At 36.5% G+C, this 26,435-nt stretch overlaps 1 protein-coding gene across 1 annotated transcript in view; it reads right to left on the bottom strand.

Annotated features, from left to right (window-relative positions):
* Positions 1 to 26,435, bottom strand: part of RSBN1 (round spermatid basic protein 1) — a 46,578-nt gene that overhangs the window by 7,706 nt on the left and 12,437 nt on the right. The window contains exons 3-4 of the mRNA XM_047724545.1: positions 5,782 to 5,919; positions 5,330 to 5,472 (exon numbers count right to left, since the gene is read on the bottom strand). Of these exons, the coding sequence (XP_047580501.1) occupies positions 5,330 to 5,472; positions 5,782 to 5,919 (281 nt within the window). The remainder of the gene's footprint in view (positions 1 to 5,329; positions 5,473 to 5,781; positions 5,920 to 26,435) is intronic.

Genomic DNA, 26,435 nt, shown 5'->3' with positions numbered 1-26,435 from the left:
GCCACCCCTCTGGATAAAATAAGGTCAGGCATCTACCCCCACAAAAAGACTATGACTGACCCACCCTGTATCCATCTCTCATATTTATTTCCCTGACAAAACACTGATTCTCACTGAGTATCTGTTCCTGCCCTATAAAGGACCTCATTTACAACTTTCAGAGGCAGATCCTAATGAATCTTGACAAATGGTGGTAAGTGCATTCCCCTTGCTAGTGACTGATTTAAAAATGGGCATGAACTGATTCTGGGCAGCAGTTAAGAGAGGAAATCAGCAGACTTCTGGGAAGTTCCCTAGCCCCTAAGAGAGAAGTAAAAGAAAAGATAGTTTTTCTTCTATTGCATATAACCAGATCCGTATGTGATACCTAGAACCATACTAGTCATCCAGCAACCATAAAGAAAACCATTGTGATTACGAAGCCCAGGCAAAGAGAATGACAAAGCAGACCAAAGGAAAAGACCTGATTCCTTGATGAACGTACTGAGTCACTGACCATATATGTATATAAATAGAAATAGAATATATATATATATATATATATAGTACCTAGAGCTAAGCTTCTGGACCACCTGATACATGGGATAACATTTTTTTTTATGAACCAATTTGAATCAAAATTTTTGTTGCCTGTAACCAAAAGCATCCTGATAAACCTTCAGAAAAAACAACAACAACAAAAACCCTTCATAGTCTTCTCTAAACACACTGAACTTACCAGATTAATAGAACCAATGTAATCCTCTGGCATGTGGACATATCCTTTAATTTCCAGTTCTATGCCTATTAACTCTATAATGAAACCTACCTAGTGATAAGCCTCACTAAAATATAAATAGAATGCTCAGTAAGCCCAATGTTTTATTTCTAAATATGGATGTGTCAACCACAAATCACCAACTATTTGAAGATAGCCTGTAGCAGCCTGACAAAGACCAAAATAAACAATGCTGAAATGTAAGAATTCAAAAGAAAGGTTAAAAGACAAAACTCAAGCAAATGTCCCAAAATCAAAAGCAAAAAAATAATAAGTATGAGGATAATCAAAATGAGAGATCTATTACTCAACCAACAGTGGTTTCAGAAAGAAATAACAGAGAAAAATGAAAAGATAACCAAAACAAGAAAGAAAAATCCCCAGAAAAGGAGACATGAATCTTTAAAATTTAAGGGACCTACCAAACAACAAAAAGGATTAAACATAAGAATAAGAATGAAAGACCCAAATACGTCATTGTGAAATTCAACTTTTAGAGAAGAAATGAAAAAAGATTACCTACAAAAAACCCCCAAATTACACTGGCATTAAGACTTCTCATGAACAACAGTACACACCAGAAGAGATTGGAGCAATGCTAGAAGTTTTAAGAGAAAATACATCCTATGGAATCCAGCTAAACTATCAATCCTATTTAATGAGAGAAAAATATTTTCAGACATATAATGACTCAGAATACCTCCTTTTGTTAGAATATTACTTAAGACTGTGCCAAAGCAGGAGAAGGAAATAAGCCTAGGAAGAAGACAAATGTAGGTTAATGCAGAAACGCATTAAGTGGGAAGTCCTAGGTTGATAATGGTGAAGTAAAGCTTTTCACATTGAAGAGAACACAGAGATCCAAAAGATTTCCAGGTTAAAAAAAAAAAAATGATGTGCTAGAGTAGGCAATATTATTAAAGTTCTGGATTCTTGAGGATAGGATAAAAGCAGAGAATCCAAGGTAACTATCAATATTCTCAAAAAAAGAAAAAAGACTAATTAAAAAAGCAAAGTCATAGTCATAGAGTAGAAAGTATGATTCCAGAAGAAATGTATGTGAAGCAAAAAAGAGAATACAAAATATTAGGGATATGGTCAAGCAAAGTATATGTCCCCCTTCAAAATAGGGGTAAATCAGAAACTGCAGGGAAAATAGAACAATTGTCTTTAAAAATAGCACAATCCAAACTTGAATTAAAGTGTGCATGATTTTCAATATCTAGATGAAATATAGGAATGAAAGATCCTTTTGTATAGTATCCCTTTGAACGTTAACATAACATTGGAACTTTAGAATACAAATTTTTAGCCTACTGGTTAGGTCTGCAATAAACTTACCTTCCCATAATATTATATAAATGCCATTTACTGACTTTCAAACTGTAGAATACACCTATTGACAAAGCATATAATACCTAACTATGGTTTTAAAACAGAATATGAATTAACCTCAATAATGTATAAGTACAGCTGGCAAAAAGTTGAAAGGGGGAAGAAGAGGGTAAAGAAAGGGACATTTAACTGGAGAGAAAGGATCATTTAACTGTTTGGAGAACAGGAAGAAGTCCCCATTTATCATACCAAGAAATTGACAAGTTTCCTGCCACAGTCTTAAAACAAAAATTAAAAGCAGAAATTGTCTTCTCTGTCTGGTAAAAACATGTTTGCCTCTGGATGGAAAGGTGGCCAGAATTTTTCATTATAAAACCTACTGTACCATTTGATTTTTTAAAACCCTGTGCATGTACTTAACTTTAAAGTCCATAAATTCAAAGATCATCTTCATTAGCAGTGCCCTTGATAACTAGATAGCTTCTCACATTGATTCCACCATTTTCAGCAATAAAGAGTTCTCATTAACACAAGATGATGACATTAGTGTTTAAGTTCTGATTTATTCACTCTAATTCAAAGTACTTTTGAATGCCTCACTCAAGAATATTTAACCCCAATAAAAATAAAACTTGACAGCCCCTCAGATTAGTAGAGAAAAAATAAATTATAAAATAAATGATGTTGGTACAGCTGCCTAACTATTTAGAAAAAATGAATGCCTCACTCTGTCCTGAAATCAATACCAGGTAAGTAAAACCTGTAAATACTAAAATCATGAATGTACTAGGAGAAAATGTAGATGAATATTTTGTAATACTGAATGAGAGAAGAATGTTTCTAAGTCGGCCACCAGGAGAGAAACTGCAGAGGAAAAGACAGATCTGTGTGTAAAGAAAAATAAACTGAGAGGGAAACAAAACAAAACAAACAAACAAAAAAACACCAAAACTGTGAGTAAAGGAAAAACTGAAGCTGAAAGAAAAAAAATGAGCAGGAAAATCTGCAACACACAAAATAAGTTAACAGTCATTAAAAAAAAGAGAGAATTTTAAATGAAAATGAAAAGGGAATCACAAAATAAGAACTACAAACCCCTCAAAGAAGAATTAATTTAAAATGAGACATCTCTGTCCAATCAGAGCAACAAAGTTTAAAAAAAAAATTAATGGAGGGGCACGGGGAAAGGGATACTGTCTTATTATTTGGGTGGGAGTATATATTGGTACACTTCTCAATCAATTTAGAAATGTGTATGTATACACTCTGCACCTTTAAAATTTCCACCAAGAAATAAACATGCATATGCACAAAGATAGATCCATCTACCTACCAGCCAGCCAGCTACCTACAATCACTGATGTGTTATACATTCCTAACAACTGGCTTCAGGGGAAGATGGCTGTTTATGGCTGATTTGCTTATTTCCGTGGTGTAAATACTCCCAACATGGTCAATATCAAGCAACTAATGTGATCTCGTTCACTGTGGAATTGGCCCTGGGAGCCTGGCTCCAACATAACACTATCATGTTTGTCAAAGTCCTGTTTACATTGAAAAACTGGAAGCAATTTACATTTAAAAAGAACTGGTGAATTAAATCTTGATACAACCATTTAGTGAGAACATAGTCACTGAGAAATGATGATACAGTTGGCATCTTAATATAACACATAAACTTAAGGGGTGAATAAAAACCACAAGTTTTAAAGTAAACATCATGTGAAGAATGAGTTCATTTGTGTACAAAGCTTAGGAGTATAATACAGACTGAAATTTAAAGGTTAATATGCCTAAATAGGTGGGACTATGGGTATTTTTTGCCTTCTTTTTACTTTTTTCTATTATCTGACTTCTCTAAAAGTCTGTAACAATCAGGAAACAAACAATGGTCATTTCCTTTTTGGAAAAATTATGCAACAAAAAAATGTATACGGTACTTAAGAATTTACGATTTCCAGACTCCTCATCATGATATATAAAAACGGCTGTGGCCCAAGCAATGTTCAGAAATAGTTTACTGTCAGCTTCTACTATGCCACCACCTGGTGTTCATATATAGTTTATACAAAGTATTTTCATACAGTATCTCAAGTACTTAAGGTTATTCCATAATTAGCTTTAGCATCATTCCCCTATAAGCTTTAAGGTAACGTCCAGACTAATCCATTAAAACTCACTTCTGGGGACGCCTGGGTAGCTCAGTTGGTTAAGCTAGAGTCCTGGGATTGTGCCCCACATAGGGCTTCCGGCTCAGTGGAGAGTTTGCGTCTCACTTTTCCTCTGCCCTCTCCCTGCTCGTGCTCTCTCTTGCTCTCTCTCAAATAAAATCTTGTAAAAGTAAATAAATAAATGAACAAACTCACTTCTGGATACTTATTTGGGGTTATTTCCATAGTCTAATAAGCAAATATAAGTCATTTTCACTCTTACTAAAATGAGATTTTTTTTCATAGTACTAGAATAAATTAATCTACATTTGTTTTAAGTGTTTAAAACACAAAATGTGTTAGCCCAATATGAATTACTATAGGATATATACATGACTGGTTTCATTCAGCCAACACTACTGATCACCTGTTGGTCATGGAGACTGAGAAGAATAAAATACAATCATTCTCTCAGAATTCAAAATTTAGTAAAAAATAGAAACACGTAAACAGATCACTAGTGAACGAATAATGTGTGAACACAGAGAAGGGAACAATTAAAAGCCTATGGGAACAAAGCAAAGCTTCACAAAGGAAGTGACAGCCAAGTTCAGTCTTGAAAATTTATTAAGAGTTTGTCAGGCAGAAAGGAAGATGGGGGAGGGGATGCCATTCTAAGTAAAAAGAACAATGCAAAAAGCATAGAGCTGTGAAAGACCGCTATTTGAAAAATGAACTCTACGTGGCTGGAACAGACTAGAAACATATCCAGCTAAAAGTACTGCTGGGGCCAGATTATGAAAGATCCTTGGAGCCACACAAAGGAGTCTGGACTTATATCTTGCAAGCAGTTAGGACCCAGGTTTTAAGAAAATAGGAAAAAATTGAATTTGTTGTTTTAGAAGGATGCCTCACTCTGATGACTATGTAATGAGTAGACTGGATGAAGAACTGACCACTGAAGATTTCCTTAAGTTAGCTCTTCAATCTAGACAGTTTTCAAACTGTGCTCAGGTCTCAATCATTCTTAGAAGCCACCAAACTTTTAAAAAATGCTTTTTCTTGTTTGGAAAAAATAAATGTTTACCGTCGTCTTTTGAAGGGTGACTTTGGCATATCTGCTGTAGGGATCATCTGCTCTCCTGGCCTCACCCACATGATCGGCCCGTCATCACTCTGGGACCTACACTGGAGTCGGAGGCTGGAAAGTGTACCCCAGGGCAAAGTCATCTAGAAGTCAGATGAAGGAATAACATTAAAAAAAATTTGTTTTTGACTCTTTACAAGTTAACCTCTCTACTATCCCAAACCAAAAGAAAGCTCTAGGAAGTTTATTTTGTGTATGTATATGTAGAAATAAATGCTATATTAGATAATAATTTACATGTAAAATTCTGAACCAATAATTTTCTAAACATTTCTATTCAGAACACTGGATAAAATTTAAACAGACAAGATTAATTTAATATTAATACTTTTTAAGAGACAGTGTCCACTAAAGTAATGATCAGAACTTTAATAATTGGAATTAACACTCACTTTCAGAAATGGTGATTCTTCTAACATATCAAGGAACTCTGGGAAATAATCACCAACTTCTTCATCTACTGCTCCAACAAGACTTATCTGCCGCATGGGACCTGCTCGGTAGGTGCCACAGCAGTATGTCCTGTTGACCTGAGATAAAACGAAAGAGGGGGGAGAAAGGACTGAAGTACACTATAATATAATTAAAGAATTAGAATATTGTTTCCACTGTTGCTACTTCTTCTACATACTAAGAACTCAATGGTCAGTAACTTGTATAAAGTCCACAGTTACAGAAAGGTACCCTAGCACACTGACAAACACATTAACATAGTAAGTGCCACAAACAGAAATTTCAAAGAGCAAATTAACCTACGATCCCAACATCTCAAAGAAACACTGAAGACATTAAGATATACGTAAACTTCTGAGGATGATGATTTTTGTACTCTGTAAACACTAAAAATAAGTAATAATTGTAATAATAACAAAGTGATCTTTAAGGCAAAAAATCAGTAAACAGTAAAATTGGCACGGCAGAGAAAAAAAAAAATACCATGGTCAGATTAATTTCCCATATCCATTCTGTATTCCCTAGTGAAAACCTTCACTCACATCAGGCCAGATACCAGGCTTGACTGTTACCAAACCCAATCTCTCCCCCAATTACTTGCTTATAAAATCCTCTACCCCAGGCAAACTGATCTTTTTGTCTATCCAACTTATGCCAAACTTACTTCTACCTGCAATGATTTTTCTCATAAATCTGCCCTACTTGGAATGTCCTCTTTTCTGTCAATCCAAATCTTATCTTTCAAAGATCAGTTCAAGACTTCTTCTGAAGTCTTCCTGATCACCCTTCATGACCTTTTCCTTTTCTGAAATCTAATGTTACTTGCAAGCACACTGACATTTTATTTCTAACAACTCTCTAGTGAACTTAGGGTGTATTTTATACCAATCTGTAGCCCAGAAAATCCTGGCATTCAATGGAATCTACTAGCAGACCTGAAACTAATATTACACTGTCTGCAAACTAACTGAAATTTAAATTAAAAAAAATTTTTAATGGAATCTACCAATTTATTTGATACAATCTGATATTCTTCTAAGTCATTTCTTATACTCCCACATCCAATTTATTTTTTTTTTAAGATTTTTATTTAAGAGAGGGAGAGAGAAGAGAGTGAAAGAGCATGAGTGGGGTGAGGGGCAGAGGGAGAAGCAGGCTCTCAGCTCCGTCCTAGGACTCTGCATCATGATCTGAGCCAAAGGCACACCCTAACCAACTGAGCCACCCAGGCACCCTTCCCACCTCCAATTTAAAATTAATGTTTCTCAAGAGTAAAGACAGACCGGTGCATAAAGATGACTAGACTAAAATGCTTAGTTTTAACCAGGATTTCCACCTTGGATCAGTAACCAAACATTCTCTACCTTAGTTAAGGTGCAGATTAGATTGAAAAGCCTAAAAACGGGCACCTGAGTGGCTCAGCAGGTTAAGCGACCAACTCTTGATTTCAGCTCAGGTCATGGTCTGAGTCAGGCTCCATACTCAATGGGGAGTCTGCTTGAGATGTTCTTTCCCCTTCTCTCTCTCTGCCCCCTCCACACATACACTCTCGTCTCTAAAATAAATAAATAAATCTTTAAAAAAGAAAATTCAATTATTGTTTTAAATATACTGATTTTGCCTCAATACAAGGCATAAATGACAATCTAGTATTTCTTACACAGTTCTTTATAAAATATTAGTTCTCTAGAAGCATTTTCAGAACCTACTATTTTTTTTCTGTAGACAATTTAATAGGCACCCTTACTCACACACAATACACACAGAAAAAAGGTCTTAACTCCTGTTCTCAAGTATCAGGGATTTCTTATTTCCTTATGTATATTTCTCAAGATCACCTTATGTAATCGTTAAGCAGCAACCACCCAGGACACCTTGCATATATTTGTATGAGTTACTTTCCATTTATTTGTATGGTCATCATACGAAAAGGCCAGGGGAAACAGACTAGGAAAGAAAATGATCATGGGATAAAAAGATAAGGAAAGCTTTTCTACTTAGGAAAGCTTTTCTAGGCATTATTCTAACCTTTCTAGGCTAAGCACCCTAAAACAACTAAAGCAGATTCATTAACCTTCAATACCAGTTCTGGGAATCACATGCTTTCAGGGATCTCCCCACAACTATTCCCAATTATCAGAAGTTCCTTTTACCAAGATGGACTTTCAAAAACACAGGAGTGGCATTTTATGTGAGAACTATCCTAGAGAAACATCACAATTTAAAGCTTAATAAATTCAAGACTAATCCTGAAAAATGAAAAAGTACACTGCCACGTGCCACTTTTGCTAGCTTTGAGATTATGCAACTTTTTTTTTTTAGATTTTTTTTTTTTTTTTTTTTGACAGAGATCACAAGTAGGCAGAGAGGCAGGCAGAGAGAGAAAGGAAGGGAAGCAGGCTCCCTGCTGAACAGAGAGCCCGATGCGGGGCTCCATCCCAGGACTCCAGGATCATGACCCGAGCCGAAGGCAGAGGCCTCAACCCACTGTGCCACCCAGGCACCCCAAGATTATGCAACTCTTAATGCATTATTAATTTGAAGGAATTCACACTACTTTAAATTTTACATACGAAGTAAGCAGAATATTTTTATATCACAATGCCTGAAGTTACCTGAACTATAAGTAGTAATTTAATCAATAGCACTGAACTTGAAAATTACTTAAAATGCAAACACCTGGGATAATTAATATGTGACATGAATTGATATAAACCATCCTTTCCTACTTAGAAAGAGAAAGTTAATTTAATCTAAAAAGAGGAAATTGTTGAATTATTTTTTATTTAAAAATATGTATTATAAATTTATAATTTATCCTGTGTCTAGAAAGAATGGAACAATCAGACATTAAGCTGTGGCCAAAGAAAAACAATAGTAATAGCAAAGCTAACAGTATTTATCACCTGTGTAAAAAACATTCATAAATGCTGTTTGTAATGCATTTAAATAATTAACAGCACAAGTTAGAAGACAGCATTTATGACCAGAAATTCAACATGTACCACCTGTGTGACACCAATGCCAAACAAGCAAACTACTAATTCTACCCTTCTTTTTAGAAAGAGAACTTCCTGGGCATATACCCAATAAGCTAGGCTGCTTGGCAGCCAAGTGTGGTCTGGAACTAAGCTCTGGCCAATGAGACATTAGTATAAGTTACATACGCAATTTCCGAAGCAAGCCTCTATAAGTAAGCAGCTTGCTCTCCACTTCCTCTTTCTGTCTCTTGAGAGCCAGGTTCAAATACACAGACACCACCACCAAAGGGGCTGGCAAAACTTAAAAGACAGAAGGAAAAGAGAATCCTGGATGACATGGGACAGAACCGAGCCACTTAACCTCCAGACTTGTTACTCAAGAGAAACTTTTATTTTGTTCCAGCAACTGTATGTGACATCTCTTTGTTGTGGTGGTTTAGCCTATGTCTTGTATCTTGTATACCGGCATTCATCATTTTATTGCATTTCACTTTATGGCATTTCACATATAGTATGCTTCACAGGTAGCTGCATTTTTTTAAAAATTGAAGGTCTGAGGCAACCCTGACAAGAGTAAGTCTATCAGCACCATTTTTCTAATGTTTGCTCTTCAGTGTCACAGTCTCTGTGTCATATTTTGGCAATTCTCACCGTATTTCAAACTTTTTCATTATTATTGTATTTGTTATGATAATCAGTGCTCTTTGATGTTACTACTAAAGTTGTTTTGGGACACCACAAACTGTACCCACATAAGACAGTGACCTTAATAAAAACTGCATGTGTACTGACTGCTTTACTGCCTGGCTATTCCCCCATCTCTCTCCCTCCTCCTCAGGCTTAGGCCCTATTTCCTGAGACAAAACAAAACTGAAATTAGGCCAGTTAATAACCCTACAATGGTCTCTGTTTAAGTGAAAGGAAGAATCACATGTCTCTCATTTTAAATCAAAAGCTAGAAATGATTAAGCTTAGTGAGGAAGGCATGTCAAAACCAAGACAGGCCCAAAACCAGACATCTTGCACCAAATAGCCAACTTGTGAATAAAGGAAAATTTCTTGAAGGTAGTTAAAAGTGCAAACACATGAAACACACAAATAAGAAAGAGCAGTATTGCTGATATGAAGAAAGTTTTAGTGATGTAGATAGACCAAACCAGCCACAACATTCCTTTAAGCCAAAGCCTAATCAGAGCAAGGCCCAACTCTTATCAATTCCATGAAGGTTGAGAGAGGTGGCAAAGCTGCAGAAGGAAAAGTCTGAAGCTAACAGAAGTTGCTGGTTCATGAGATTTAAGGAAATAAGCCATATCTGTAACAGAAAAGCGCTAGGTAGAGCAGCAAGTACTAATGTAGAAGCTGCAGGAAGTTCTCCAGAAGATCCAGCTCAGATCACAAATGAAGGTAACTACACTAAACAACAAATTTCCAATGCAGTCAAAATAGCCTTATATTAAAAGAAAATGCCATCTAGGACTTTCATAGCTAGAGAAGTCAGTGCCTGGCTTCAAAGCTTTACGGGACAGGCAAACTCTCTTATCAAAGGATAGGTAGCTGGTGACTCTTAAGCTGAAACCAGTGCTTACTTACCACTCCAAAAATCCCAGGGTCCACAAGAACTCTGCTAAATCTCTTCCGCCTGTGCTCTGTAAATGGAACAACAAAGCCTGGACGACAGCACATCTGCTTGCACGGTAACGTTTACTGAATATTTGAAGCCCACTGTTGAGACCTACTGCTCAGAGAAAAAGATTCCTTTCAAAATATCACTGCTCGCTGGCAATGCACCTAGTTACCCAAGAGCTCTGACGGAGACGGACAAGATTAGTATTATTTTCATGCCTGCCAACACAACATCTCTTCTGGAGCCTATGGATCAAGGAGTCATTTCAACTGTCAAGTCTTTATTTGTAAGGCTATACATAACTGCCGCAAACAGTGATTCCTCTGATGGGTCTGGGCAAAGTAAACGGAAAACCTTCTGGAAAGGTTTCATCATTGCTAGAAGCCATTAAAAACATTCATGATTCATAGGAAGAGATCAAAATATCAACATTAGCAGGAGTCTGGAAGAAGTTGAATCCAACTCTCATGGATGACTTTGAGGGGTTCTAGACTTCAGGGGAGGAAGTAGCTACAGATGTGGTAAAAACAGCAAATGAACTTTAAGTAGAAGTGGAGCTGGGAAGTGAAGATGGGACTGAATTACTACAATCTCACAATAATACTTAAGTAGGTGAGGAGATGTTTCCGATGGATGAGCAAAAAAAGTGGTTTCTTAAGATGGAATCTACTCCTGGTGAAAATGCTATGAAGATTGTTGAAATGACAACAAAGGATTTAGAATATTATATGAACTTAGTTGATAAAGCAACAGCAGGGCTTGAGAGGACTAACTCCAACTCTGAAAGAAGTTATATTTTTATAAACCTGGGTTCTGTATTTTTAGTAAAATGCTATCAAACAGCACCACATGCTACAGAGATATTGTTTGTGAAAGAATCAATTAATGTGGCAAATTTCATTGCTATCTTAAGAAATTGTCAAAGCCACCCAACCTTCAGCAACCACCACCCTGACCAGTCAGCAGATATCAACATCGAGATAAGACCCTCCATCAGTGAAAAGACTGACTTGCCAAAAGCACAGATGATGGTAGTTAGCATTTTTTAGCAATATTTTTTTAAATTGAGGTATATGCATTGTTTCTTTAGACATACTGCTATTGCCCACTTAACAGATTATGCAGTACAGTGCAAAGGTAACTTTTTTTTTAAAGATTTTATTTATTTGACACAAAGAGAGAGAGAGAGATCCTAAGTAGGCAGAGAGTCAGGTAGAGAGAGAGGGGGAAGCAGGCTCCCTGCTGAGCAGAGAGCCCAATGCAGGGCTTGATCCCAGGACCCTGAGATCATGACCTGAGCCTAAGGCAGAGGCTTAACCCACTGAGCCACCCAGGTACCCCCAAACATAACTTTTATATACACTGGGAAACCAAGAAATTCATCTGACTTGCTTTATTGTGGTGGTCTGGAATCAAAACTGTAATATCCCCAAGGTATGCCTGTATTTTCTATACTAAGGAAGACAATACTCCGTATTGCACAGATGACATCTGTAGTATTAGCTCCTGCTCTGAGCTTTAAAAAATCTGTAACTGGAGCATATGCAAAGGAAACAGTTAAGATGATTAGTGACTTGAAAACCAGATAAATCAGAAAAAGTTGAAGAAATTAAAGTATTTAAAACTTGAAAAGACTGAAGTAGAAAAGTAGACTCATATAATTTTAAAAAAGGAACTATGGGAAAGTCAGTATGATTCCCTGCAAGTTTACTGTAAATTACATGTGAGACACTGTCCTAACCACAGACAGAGCAAACCAGACCCACTCTTGGCCCCTGGAAGCTTACAGTCTAGTAGGGAGAGGCAGACACTAATCTAAGCAAATATTTAATTATAAGCTGTGACAAGTCCTCAGTATGGAATGAGTAAGACACTGTGAAAGAGAACAAGAGATCCTGATTTAGAGAATAAAGTTTTCCTCGAAGTAACATGGAATTGAAATCTGTAAAACAAGTTTAAAGGAAACAAAACCCCTTAAGAATCACCCTTGCCAAGATCTAAAAGAAAGCTAATGATGCTAAACACAGAAAGCAAAAGAAAAAAATAAGGATGAGGCTGGACAAATGAGCTGTAGTTGGATTAGGAGAGCCCTGAAGACTACATTAAATATTCGGGAAATCACTAAAGGATCTAAAGTAGTAAAAGGAAAGTTATCGACTTGCCTTTGTCTTTTTAGGGCAGAGGAAGCTTGGTATTTTGTATTTGTTTCATTTTCTCAGAGGGGTACTGAAAGGGACTTAGGCTTCTGTAATATCCAAATAAGAAATGATAAACTAAGTTAATAACAGTGGAGATGATTAGAAATGATAAAGAAAAAAAGATCTGAAAAATATCCAGGAGAGGAGGGGTGCCTGGGTCGCTCAATGGGTTGAGCCTCTGCCTTTGGCTTAGGTCATGATCTCAGGGTCCTGGGATCAAGCCCCACATTGGGCTCTCTGCTCGGCAGGGAGCCTGCTTCCCCCTCTCTCTCTGCCTGACTCTGCCTACTTGGGATCTCTCTGTCCAATAAATAAAATCTTAAAAAAAAAAAAAGAAAAAAACAAAAAAACAAAAATATGCAGGAGATAAAACTGCCAGGACTTGGGAGACAGACTGGATATGATAGGGCAGAGAAAGGAATGTCAAAGATGTTTACCAGATTCTGACTTTTGCAAGGAGATAGAGGAAACCACTCTTTCTATGGGAGGACTACCAGGTTTGGATGGGAAGGTAATATCTTAAAGTCTGAACATGATGAGCTTCAATTGTGTGGTGGGCTGAATAATGGATTAGGTCCTAATCCCTGAAACCTGTGAACATCACCTTATACGGGGGGGAAAAAAAAAAAACACAAAAAACCAAAAAATTGTGAATAAATTAAGAATCTTGAAATGGGGAGAGTAGCCTAGTCTATCCAGGTAAGCCCATGTAATCATAGGCGTTCTTATAAGGAGGAAGCACAGGGAGAAGTACAGAGAAGGCAATACAATGATGGAAGCAGAGAGTGGAGTGATGTACTTTGCAGATTGAGGAAGGGGCCCCAAACTAGGAAATACAGAAGGCAACTAGAAGCTGAAATAGGCAAAAACCCAACAAAATGCAGATTCTCCTTCAGAGCCTTTAGAACAGTAAGAAACTATAAGTTTGTATCGTTTTAAGGCCCTATGTTTATGGTAATTTGTTACAGGAGCAATTGGAACCAATACCAAGTACTCTGTAACATTCAAGTGGGTATCTCAAAAGGGCAGCTCAGTCTGAAATCAAGTGGTTTGGACTGAGGATATAAATCCTAGTCATTGGCTACAGAACATATATAGAGTTCAAAGAGCACGGGTCTTTGCCTAGGAAGATCCAATTTGAAAAGCACCAAAGGAGAAGAAAAGCTGACAAAAAAGAATGTAAAGAAATTGTCAAGTGGTCAGTGAGGTTAAGAAGAAAACCAAGACAGCACAGTATAATAAAAACTAAAATAAAATATTTCAAGAAGTTTGGTCAAAATGTTGCTGAGATTTCAGTGAGATGAAGATAAAAAATGCCCCCTGGCATTTTTGGCAAGAGAGGTTTTTCAGAGAAGTATGAGGGCAGAAACAAAATCGGTAGTCTGAAGAGAGATGAAAAAATGTGGACAGCACGTGTAAACAATTTTTTCAAGAAATCAGGCTGTGAAAATAAAAAAGGTTGGGAGTAAGATGAGAAAATAAGATCAAGAGAGAATTTTCTTAAATGGAAAGACTAAGCAACCCTCAATAGGGCTCTATAAACTTTCAATCCCCCTAGCACTATAAGAAAGTATATGTTGCCCCACAGCCTAATTGACTATTATCAAACTTTTGGATTTTTACTAATTTGGTAAGCAAAAACTACCATCTTAGTAGTTTTCATTTACTTTCTTAGGAGTGAAGCTGTGTATCTTTTCAAATAAGAGAATTAAAGGGCCTTTTGTATTTCTTCTTCTATGAACTATCTATTCAAGATGCCCCTTATATTTAAATTGGGCTACTAGTATTGATTTCTCTTATCTACTTCTAGAACCCTTAATAATTTAGGAAGGTTAATCCTCTGTATGAATTGTATACAATTTTTCACAAGTTGCCTTTTGACTACGTTGACAGAGATTTTTATTTTGTTTTGGTCATAGTCAAAAAGACCTTTTGAGGGGCGCCTGGGTGGCTCAGTGGGTTAAAGCCTCTGCATTCGGCTCAGGTCATGATCCCCGGGTCCTGGGATTGAGCCCCACGTCCGGCTCTCTGCTCAACAGGGAGCCTGCTTTCCCCTCTCTCTCTCTATCTGCCTCTCTGCCTACTTGGGCTCTCTGTCAAATAAATAAAATCTTAAAAAAAAAAAAAAAAAGACCTTTTGAACTACTAAGTTATGAAAGAATTCTTCCATGTTTTCTTCTATTACATTAATGTCTCCATTTTCCACATTTAAATCTTTGATCTCATTCGGAATTTATCTTGGTATCCAGGGATATGGATACTAAGATGAATTCTACATAAATACCCTGATGTCCCAACACTATCATCTCTCTGCCATCAATGATTTGAGGTACTATCATTTTATTTATTATTTTTATTAACATATAATATATTATTTGCCCTGGGGGCAGAGGTTTGTGAATTGTCAGGCTTACAGACTTCACAGCACTCACCATATCACATACCCTCCCAATGTCCATAACCCAACCAAGGTACTATCATTTTTATGTATCAACTGCCTGTATGTATTTGGGCCTGTTTCTAGACTTACTTTTCTGTTTCACTGAATAATGTTGAAAAACTCTTATACACTTATTTAATCACTAAATCTTTAGAATGTACTGGTATCTGACAGGGCACTCCTCCACCACTGCTTTTCTTTTTTATCATTTGGATGTCAGTTCTCCTTAATCCAAAAATATGTATTTCCACCTAAGTCTTCTTTTGTGTGACATCTTAACGTTAATGGGAAGAATCTGGTAAAGGTGAAAAGGTGAAGAGAATGGCCATTTAAACATGGCAAACAGAACAAAAGATTTATGTCTCTTCCTTATCAAAACCCACTCAAGTGAGAGTAAAACAGAAAGGCTATGAATCCCAGAAGATCAAAGAGAACAGAAGTAAAAAAATGACATATACAAGTTAGCAAACCATTTTTTACGAGGGGAAAAGTATACAGGGGAATTAGCCAATTGAGAACTTTGAATACTGAGTACCATGTAGAAGATAACCAAAAGTCAGTTTGTGATACAGAATCATGGAAAAGCTAAGCAGAAGGCGGGAAACAAAGCATAGAACTAAAAACGAAGAAGATGGGTTAAAAATGTATATAAGAATTAGTTAGATCCCTCTGCTTATGTTCCCCACTCCCTACCCCAGCCCACACTCTTACCCTATCTTGTAGAGAAAGTGAACCAAAGAGATATGGAAAACAAAGATAGATACCAGGCACAAATATGAAAGACCATTATACTGACAACAGACAATTAAGTAAAATTCCATATATTAAACACCTACCTACTTCCACAGTTCAACTCCAAGAATTCTAGCAAACAGAGATATAACTTACTCTATTCCCTGGAAAAATGTGGTAGAGTTTTAAATGTAGAAATTAAGAGCCCCAGAAAAAAGATCTCTAAATGTTAATATTTGGAGCTTTTCTTACAATGATTTGGCCAGATTCCCTACCCAGCTATCAAATGGCCAATCCCACCTATGTGTCCACCTATGTGTCCACAGTTGCTAATCACTTTTGTATTAACATTTAGCTCAATATAAACAGATCACCAGACATCTGAAGAAAATACATAAACAAGATTAAAACAAAAAGGAACGTGATGAAACAAATTACAAGAAAATTTCAAAACAATTATTAATACCATCAAAGAGATGAAAGATGAGATTGCATGCATGAAACAGTAAGTTATTTAAATTAAAAAAAAGAACAAGAACTTAAATTCAAAACATTACAGTTGAAATAAATCAACAGAAGGAAATGAAGATAGTTAAATCTCCCCAGAAAGCATAATAAAAAGACAAAGAAAAATAAAAGGAGTGATAGGAAAAATTTTGAGATTCAGTCAGGAAGTCTAATATCCTAATAAAAAAGTTTCAGGGAAAAAGAACAGTGAACACTAAAGTAAGGACATTAACAAAGAAATAATAAATAAATAAATAAATAATTTAAAAATTTCTTTTTAAATTTTAAAAATAAAAAAAAATTTAAAAACAAGAAAACTTACCCAAACAAAAGGATATGCATTTCTGTATTAAGAAGGCCTAAATATCTATCAGAATGAATATGAAACAATTCAGACCAATGAAACCTGAGAAAATCAAGTGGGTTGGAGGTGGTCTTCAGTTGTATTGGTAACATTTTATTTCTTGGGCGAAGTGGTTAGAACATAGGTGTTTAGTACTCTATACCTCTATGTATGTCTGAAATATTTCATAATAAATTAAAAAACAAAACCCAATTTAAAAAAACTCAACATACATTATCCTCAGTATTCTGAAATTCTATAGTAAAGAGGTTTTAAAATAAGTTTCCAAAGAAATAAAAAAAAAAAAAACCTACAAACATCAGGAATAATTATGATACTGGAATTCTCAATAGCAATACAAGGAGCTTAAATAAAAACACTTTGCCTTCATAAATCTCAAGAAAATGCCTTCATAAATCTCAAAAACATGATCTCCAACCAAGAATGCCACACCTATCTGAACTACCCAAAAAATGTAGGATAAAGACTTTAAACACATGAAATCTCATTTGAATCACTGAATTCAGTCAACAGAATAGTCATGGAACCCCAGGACATGAGAAAAAGGCAAACAGAAATTCTAGCGTAAACATGTATAGGATACATGGGATGTATAGGGGATAGCTCTACATATATCCCTATTATAATAATGTAATATTACAAAACTATAAACAATCTTAATGTACAAGAACAGGAGAACAGTGATAAAATCACACAACAAAATGCCAAAAATAGTTAAAATGAATGAACTAGAGTTACGTGTATCAACACAATTCTCTACAGCAATGCTGAAGTGAAGCAATCTGTAGAATGATACATAGAAAATACTATTTATAAAGTGTTAAATCACACAAAATAGTTTTATATAGTCTGTATGTTCATACATGCATAGCAAAATATTAGAAGGTGCACAAAAATAATAAACCACAAATTCAGAAGAAAGATTTACTTCTGTGAAGAAAAAAAGCTTAGTATTTTATTATAAATGAAGGAAACAAAGCATTCACTTACTATAATTTGTACTTTTTAATGGGAATGGAGAGGGAAAAATTACAGGGGTGGGGGTGCATAAAGATCCTAAGCAAATGGGTGCAGTTTGTTTCAGATGATGAAAAAGTTGTGGAAAAGGATAATGGTGATGGTTGTATGTAACACTGTGAATGCACTTAATGCCAATGAATTATATAACCTAAAAATAGTAAAACCGTAATTTTGTTAAGCATATTTTGTGACAGTCCTAAGAAAAGTAGGGAGCAGAATCCAGAACGCAGGTGAAAAATTAGCTTTTGAGGAGGAGGTGGGATTTCTTTTCTATTTTAATAGGCAGGAATACAGAAAAGATGTATACAGATAGAGTCTGAATAGTCTTCATGAAGAACAAACAAGCTTTTGACCAAAGATAAGCAGCAAGCTTCCCACACAATGTTGAGGGTCCACTGGCAACCTTATGAAACCTTAAGAACAGACAAGCTCTTGAACCCACAAGTGATTTTCTAAAACATTTGTGCTACGTAGAGGTTAGACCAGGTTATCTCTAAGAGCCCATTAGTTAATGATTTCTATGAAATTCTAAAAGGATGATCTACAGGTCAAATGAAGGAAAACACAGTAATGCTAGATGGTATATATTTTCAAAGTTTCTTAAATTTGCCTGCTCACGGGATTTGAATCACTTGAGGTATTTATCTGAGGCCTCACTCCAGACCTAGTCACAATTTCCAGTAGAGGAACCTGAGATTCCAAATATGTATTTGGATCCAACCAGCAACCCCAGATCATTCTTAGGATCTGGCAAATCTGAAAATCTCTGGCCTGGAAATGACACTTGAAAGCAAAGAACAAGTTGAGTAGAGGAGTATTAAGAGGACTGGAGGGAAGTAAGTAGAGACTAAGGAACAGAAAAAAGTAAGGCTGCATGGAAGCAAAAGACAAAACGCCAGAGAAAACTCCAACATTAGTAAAATCAGAAGGCAAAAACGGGGAGGGGAGAAGGACTGTAGAATCAAGAGAGAAAATGCCTATAAGAAAATAGTAGTTAACTTTGCATGCATTTAAAAAAAATTCTTATAATTTATAGCTATAAAAGTTCAAGCAATTACATTTGAAAATACACACTGTTCTGTTAATATATAATCTTTTAAAATTAGAAGTAACTTCATGGGGCACCTGGGTGGCTTAGTCAGTTAAGCACCCAACTCTTGGCTTAGGCTTGGGTCATGATCTCTGTCTGGGTCCTGGCATTGAGCCCCACGGGACTCCACATTCAGCAGGGAGTCACTTGGGATTCTCCCCCTCTGCCCCTCCCCCACTCGTATGAGTGCATGCACCCCCCCCCCAAATAAAATCTTCAAAAAGAAAAAAAAGAAACAACTTCACAGTCATCGTGTATCAATTGCCTTCACAGTTATCCTGCACCAATTGTGAAGGAAGTTTAACTGTGCTCCAAATACATTTTACTTTTCAGTACTTTTTTAAAAAGGACAGTCATAAGTCAGTTAAAAACTTGGAAGACAGCAGTTTTATTCATAACTGCCAAAACTTGGAAACAACTAAGATGTCCTTCAGTAGGTAAATGGATAACAGTAGTATATCCAGACAACAGCATATTATTTAAAAAAAAAAAAAGAAAGAAAGAGCTATCAATCCATGAAACGACATGGAAGGGCCTTAAATAGATATTATTAAGTCAAAGTAGCCAATCTGAAAAGGCTACATACTATTTGATTCTAACTCTTTTACATTCTGGAAAAGGCAAAACTATGGAGACAGTAAAAAGATCACAGAGTTTGCCAGGGTTTGGGAGAGGAAGGAAAAGGATCAAGAGGCAGAGCACAGAGAATTTTTAAGATGAGAAAATATTCTGTGTACTACCATAAAAATGGGTACATGTCATTATACCTTAGTCCAAACCCACAGAAGTACACCACCAAGAGTGAACTATGTGAAGTACGGACTTTGGGTGACTGATGAATCAACATAGGTTCATCACTTGTAATAAATGTACCATAGATGGGGGGTGGATGTTGATAATGAGGAAGGCTGTACACAGATGGAGGTCAGACAGTATACAGGAAATCTCTGTACCTTCTCCTCAATCTTGCCATGAACCTAAAACTAATCTAAAAAAGAAATTCTTAAACACACAAACACACACACAAACACAGAAAAACAACACTTAGAAGAACACCAAGCTAGAGATACACTATATGGACATGCCCCCCACCACACACACACACACACACACACACACACAATTGAGTCCAGGGGTAATTATTCTACACAACTCATATTTTAGGAAGAAGCTTATTCAAATTGATTGTTTAAAAAACAGAAAGAAAAAAGCTAGCCAGCAATCTTCCTAACCTTGTGATCTGTGAATAGAAAGGCATTCCCACTTTAAAACATACAGTGAAAAAGCAGTATGATTCAAATGAGTTTATTATAAGATGTACTTAGAATGAGAGGGAAAAAAAGATCCAAACCTACCATCCCTATCCTGGTTTATTTTATAAAGCCAGCGACTTAAAGCATTTATTTCTCCTTTTATATAACATATTGATGTGTAGTTCACAGATAGTTTCTCAGTTATTTAACAGCTACAAAGCATTCTTCTAGTTCAGCTCTCCTAATCAGTACTACCCAATCACCATAAAATGTTGATTTTATTGATCAAAGATGAGGAGCACCTAATAAACCCATTTTAGGGCTTGTCACAACACACAATGAAGAAGTAACACTTGCTGATTTTCTCTGGAGCAGAAGACATTACCATTTTATTGTAATAAAAGTAATATTTATAAGAATTTCTACCACCACCTAAATAAAGTTAAAGATCTACGAGCCTCAGTAAAAAAGACTTCAACACTGTATATATACAGAATTTTTTTTTAAAGCAGAACTTAAAATATGCACATTTGCCAGATAAAGAAAACAAATCTTACTATGGTAGGCAGGCTTTTTAATCAACTGCCTCTCTCCCCAGCACATACATACACACATCCTACTTTTCCATATACACCCTTCAATTACCTAGTTGCTCTAAGGTGAAAATAATCTCAGATGGCAATATTTAAAACAACTAATAATTTAATTTCATTTTTTTAGTGTTTTAGTGTTTCTTCTTGTTGCTTTGACTTGCAATTCCTATACAGAATTTACAGTCTACAGCCATTGATGGCTCATGACCAGGAGTATCAGCACCACCTGGAAACTCATCAGAAATGCAGACTATAAAGCCCCAACCCAGACCTGTAAAATCAAAATCTGCATTTATATACACATTAAAACTTGCTAACCTCACTTATAGGATTTAATTCCACTCAGAGACAGAAGAAAAAAACAATTTCTCTTTGAAGATCTGCCACTATTTAACCTTGGGAAGGTCATAACCAAAATGTGACCTTCCTTATCTATAAAATGAAGGCTTGGAAAGGCCCCCATCTACTCTAAAATCCTGTTAGTCCATAAGATGGAAGACTATTATAATAACTAGACATAGCACCTAAGCAAAAAAGTAATAAATTATACTTATATATATAAACATATTAGGGAGAAATATATTTCTAAGTGGACACTAATTTTTTACTTCATTAATCAACCCAAAGATTCCACAAACACTTAAACTTCTTGGTCAAAACTGTTATTTAGCCAATGGTTATTTAAAACTTAATTAGATCTGAATAATCCTACAAAATTATAAAAATACCATACATATGTATGTGTCAATATATATGTAGTTCTTTAGATTAGAAACCCAACTTTAGCGGCACCTGGGTGACTCAGTGGGTTAAAGCCTCTGCCTTCTGCTCAGGTCATGATCCCAGGGTCCTGGGATCGAGCCCCACATTGGGCTCTTTGCCTAGCAGGGAGCCTGTTTCCCCCTCTTTCTCTCTACCTGCCTCTCTGCCTACTTGTAATCTCTGTTTGCCAAATAAATAAAATCTTTAAAAAAAGAAAGAAAGAAAGAAAGAAACCCAACTTTACAAAGTTACCCTGTATCAACTGCTGAAAGTAATCAAATTTGAGGATGAGCTTGGTGCTTCAACTGATATTTATCATGAACTTAACACCTTCTTTGGTGTTAGAATATTTGAGTTTTATAGAATGCAAAAAGAAAAAAAAAACACTTTTATGTGCATCCTAGCTTTGAAACTACAATTTAAAAATATAAAATAGAAGATATAATTATTCTTGCACAAAACAAACCTACAATTTACTTCCTTTGACTAGTGCAGATTAAGTTCTAAAGTAGTGCTTCCCAAACCTTACTGTGCATATGAATCACCTGCAAATCTTGTTAAAATGCAGATTCTGATTCAGAAGACGCCGGCAGGGGTCTGAATGCCAAGTTCATACACAGAAAAAGTGGTAAGCTTCTAAAAAAGCCCCATAAATGACAATATTTAGCCATGGTTTGCAAAGCACTGGTCTTGATAAGCACTGTTTTCCAATTAAATTCCTAATTGAGCAACTTCACATTTTCCCGTCCTTATCTTACTTGATCTCTCCTGAAACGTGATACTTAATTACTCCATCATTCTGAAAACCTAGAAAATGCGTATCCTAATCATCCTTCTACCTCTTTCTTTTTGATCTCTTTCTTTCTCTTTTCCTCATACTTACATGTGGGAACATCACAGGATTCCATTCTTAGCTTCACCTCTTTACCACTCTAATGCTGTGCCTGCATCACCTATATGCTAATGGATCTAACTGCTGCATTTCCAGCCTACGCATGTCCTCCAGGCTTAGATCTGTATTTTCAACTACCTAAGAGATGTTTCTAGCCTTCAGTCTTCACAGGTACTCTCCAACACAACATATCTCAAACTGAACTCTTCATCAATGCCTTTCATCCCTAGAAACCAGCTTTTTCAACCCTGTGTTAACTTTGTGACCAGCACCACCATCTGCCCATTTGCCCAAACCATATTTTAAGACTCTATCCTTCTCCCTCACCAACTGCAATTAATCCCATCTTCTAATTATTTCTCAAACTTCATCCCTTCCTCTCTAGTGTCAGCATCAGTTTTTGACACAGATCATTTCTGACTTGGTTACCATAGTAATGTAACAGTCTTCTTGCCCCCAATCTCATTTTTGTCCTCAATCCCAGCCTTCACATTCCTTTGTAAACTTGGCAAACATAACTTGATAGTACTCCCCTATTAAAATTCATCAATGGCTTCCCCATTACCTTTAGGAAAAAGTACTAACTTTCTTTGGCACATCATATGAAGCTCTTCACAATCCTGATCTTTTCGTCTCGACTTAACTCCCTCAATAGTCAACATGTACTCTTGCTAGCTGCGGCTCCCTAGAAGCACCACATTCTCTAAGGCCTCTGTTGTTTGCATAGGCTGTTTTATCCTTTACTTAAAATGCCCTTATTTAGCTAAGAACTAATCTCCTTTTAAGACTCTACTCAAGCATCACATGCTTTAAACTGCCCTTTTTAATCACCTCAAGTCTGTTAGGTAACACCGCAAACTGTGCTCCCTCTATTACAAGGTTTTCCCTATGCATAATACTTAGGCAAATTGTATTATAATTGCTGCCCTATTCATCTCCTCCACCAAACTGAGCTCATCAATTAGTCCTTTTAGAACAAAACGTCCAGTACATGGTTTGCTGAGGGGCACCAGGCGGCACAGTCACTTAAGCGTCTAGCTCTTGGTTATAGCTCAGGTCGTGATCTCAGGGTCCTGGGATGAGGCCCTGCATGGGGCTCTGCAGAGTCTGCTTTGGACTCTCTTTCCCTCTTCCTCTGCCCCTCCCTGGTGCATGCTCATTAACTCTCTTTCTCTCAAATAAATAAATCTTTAAAAAATAAATAAAAGGGGCGCCTGGGTGGCTCGGTGGGTTGGGCCTCTGCCTTTAGTTCAGGTCGTGGTCTCAGGGTCCTGGGATCGAGCCCTGCGTTGGGCTCTCTGCTCGGCAGGGAGTCTGCTTCCCCCTCTCTCTCTGCCTGCCTCTGCCTACTTGTGATCTCTGTCAAATGAATAAATAAAATCTTTAAATAAATAAATAAATGAAAAATAACTGTTCACTAAATAAACTATCTTGAAATAACAGTCATGAATGATTATTATGGCTACATATTTAAACTGTAAATAACTTTCAAAAACTGTCTAACAGGGGCGCCTGGGTGGCTCAGCGGGTTAAAGCCTCTGCCTTCGGCTCAGGTCATGATCCCAGGGTCCTGGGATCGAGCCCCACATCGGGCTCTCTGCTCAGCAGGGAGCCTGCTTCCTCTCTCTCTCTCTCTCTCTCTCTCTCTGCCTGCCTCTCTGCCTACTTGTAATCTCTGTCAAATAAATAAATAAAATCTTTAAAAAAAAAAAAAAAAACTGTCTAACAAGTTTCTTCAGTTTGGGGCAGCTGGGGGGCTCAGTTGTTAAATGTCAACCTTTGGCTCAGCATACCGGGATCAAGCCCCACCATCAGGCTCCCTGCTTGGTGGGAAGCCAGCTTCTCCCTCTCCCACTCCTCCTGCTTGTGTTCCTGTTCCCACTGTCTCTCTCTGTCAAATAAATAAAAATCTTAAAAAAAAAAAAGTTTCTTCAGTTTATTTATAGGCTTAACAGAACTTCAAAAGACTTCATTAAACAACGAAGTCCAAAATATTTAAGGAATTCACTTAATTCCCAACAACATAAAGGTATTTGCTAAAAATTAATAGCCTTCTCATATTGTGTTTAAGATTATTTTAATTTCACCAACGACAGTGTTAGGCAAATAAAAGCATTTGTCTCTTCCAAAATGATAGGCATATTGTTTAGGTGGCCTAGGTTAGCACCCTGACTTCTACTTACTAGCTACATGACCTTGGATAACAATGAACATCTCCAAGTTTCAGAGTTTCTTCAAGGAAAACAGAGATAAAACTGCTTACCTACACCATAGGTTGTTTCAAACATTCAGTTACAAATGTGGAACTATTTCTATAAACCATGAACTGCTATCTCAATGTCAACTACTGTGTTAGCTTCCACACTAACATCTGCCAAATATTTGACAGGTGCAACTTTAAAGTTTCATGGACTACTTTGACCTCCATACCCACCCCATACTTCTCCAACAACTGAAAATTCATAAATAAAATATTAAGTTCCAGGATTACCACAGCACAGGACTTAGTCATTAGTCCTCAATATTCTTATCTGGTTGAAGGCTTAAAGCTATCTAATTTAATAATGATCTCCTATGTTCTTAAGAAGAGGTTTTTTTTTATAAATCTCAAAGTAAATCACAAGGTAAGTTGTTGGTACAGTCATTTAAATTTCAGCTCCATTTAAAAAAAAATTATTTGGAGGACAAAAATCAGCAGGGAATATTTAAAGATACCTTCTTTTACTAGCTGTTTAGATTGGGTACTATTGACAAATGAGCTTGATCAATTATAGACTAACTGACATGAAAGTTAAAAAGTCACCACAACAAAACCAAGACTTTTTTCACCCATATTTCTGGCTTATTTCTCAAATATGCTTGTTGGCCTATCAATCAGAAGAGAAAATTTGCTGCATTTTTGCAACTAAAAAAGTGATGAAGCACGTTAATTCTGCTCTCAGCGATACCCTTCTTTGTTAAATAGGGACTTAGAGGGATTATGGCCTATATCAGGAAGACTGTTTTCAGCCCCTTCTCTGCGATATTTATAAAAATAGGATTCTTAACCTTCAAAGGGCAAAACTCCTTTAAAAAAAAAAAAATAAAAGAAAAAAGAAAATCTACTACAAAGTCAGCACTTCGGTACCTGATTGTGGTAACAAGGCCAAAATCCAAGACGAAGCCCTTTATTGCACATCGTGTTCCAACATCTTGGGCAGCCCCATCTTGCGACCTCTCCAGATTGGCTGCTCCTGCTCTCTCTACTGCAGAGAGAACTTCAATTAGAGAAATTCTGAAGCTCATAAATCTAAACTGGATACTCCCCTCACTGGAGGCAAGGATGGTAAGAATCATTAAAAAGATTCAAGTTAGAGGAGGTTGCAAATAAATCCACGTGGCCTGAAACCACTATAATGCAGGCAGCTGAGAGTCTTATTATGCAACAGTCTATATACCTAAAAAAAAATCTTAGGAAAAGAATGGCAGCAAATTATTAGATAACCTGAAAAAACAGGTTATTATAATCATATATCTCTAAAAAGTAAAATATTCTCCACTAAACTTGTTTTGAATTTATATCTGTGATATCAAGTTACAGCTGACCATTCATGTTTATTATCCTTGTAAGAAAAGGAAGCAAGGAAGTGGCTAGGATATGTTACTAACTTCTTTCTGTGCCCTAAAGTAACTCATTAAAAAAAATGCCTGGTTAAAAACCACTGGTTAGGAAGGAGAGATTTCCCTGCTGACTTAAGCCTAGCTGCCCAAGCAAGGCTTTAGAAAAGGTCTTCACCTACAACAGTGCATAGGCAGAAGGAGCAGAGGCTACGGCGGTCTTCCTAGTGACACTTCCAAGTCACGTAAATGGGGTATGTTTCTGGGATAGACTGCCAACAAGTTACTGTAAGAAACAAAAACAGCAAAGTCCTGGCAAATAAACAGGCCAATGCCCTCATGTTTTTATTATGACAAAAGTCAGTCTTAACTAAAGTTACCTTGACGCAACCAAATCTAAGTCACATCTTCTATACTAATAGTACCTGATTTCTGAAAGACTGGATTAGTTTTCAAGCTGGTTTTCCATAAAGACTTGTAATGATATCTAACATGTATAAAGCATTTCTTAGACCAAGCAAGTAACAAGTTACATCCCAA

The sequence above is a fragment of the Lutra lutra genome, chromosome 4 (assembly GCF_902655055.1).
Source record: "Lutra lutra chromosome 4, mLutLut1.2, whole genome shotgun sequence".
Lineage (NCBI taxonomy): Eukaryota > Metazoa > Chordata > Mammalia > Carnivora > Mustelidae > Lutra > Lutra lutra.
Note: the sequence above shows the minus strand (reverse complement) of the source record. Positions and strands in the feature narration are given on the sequence as shown.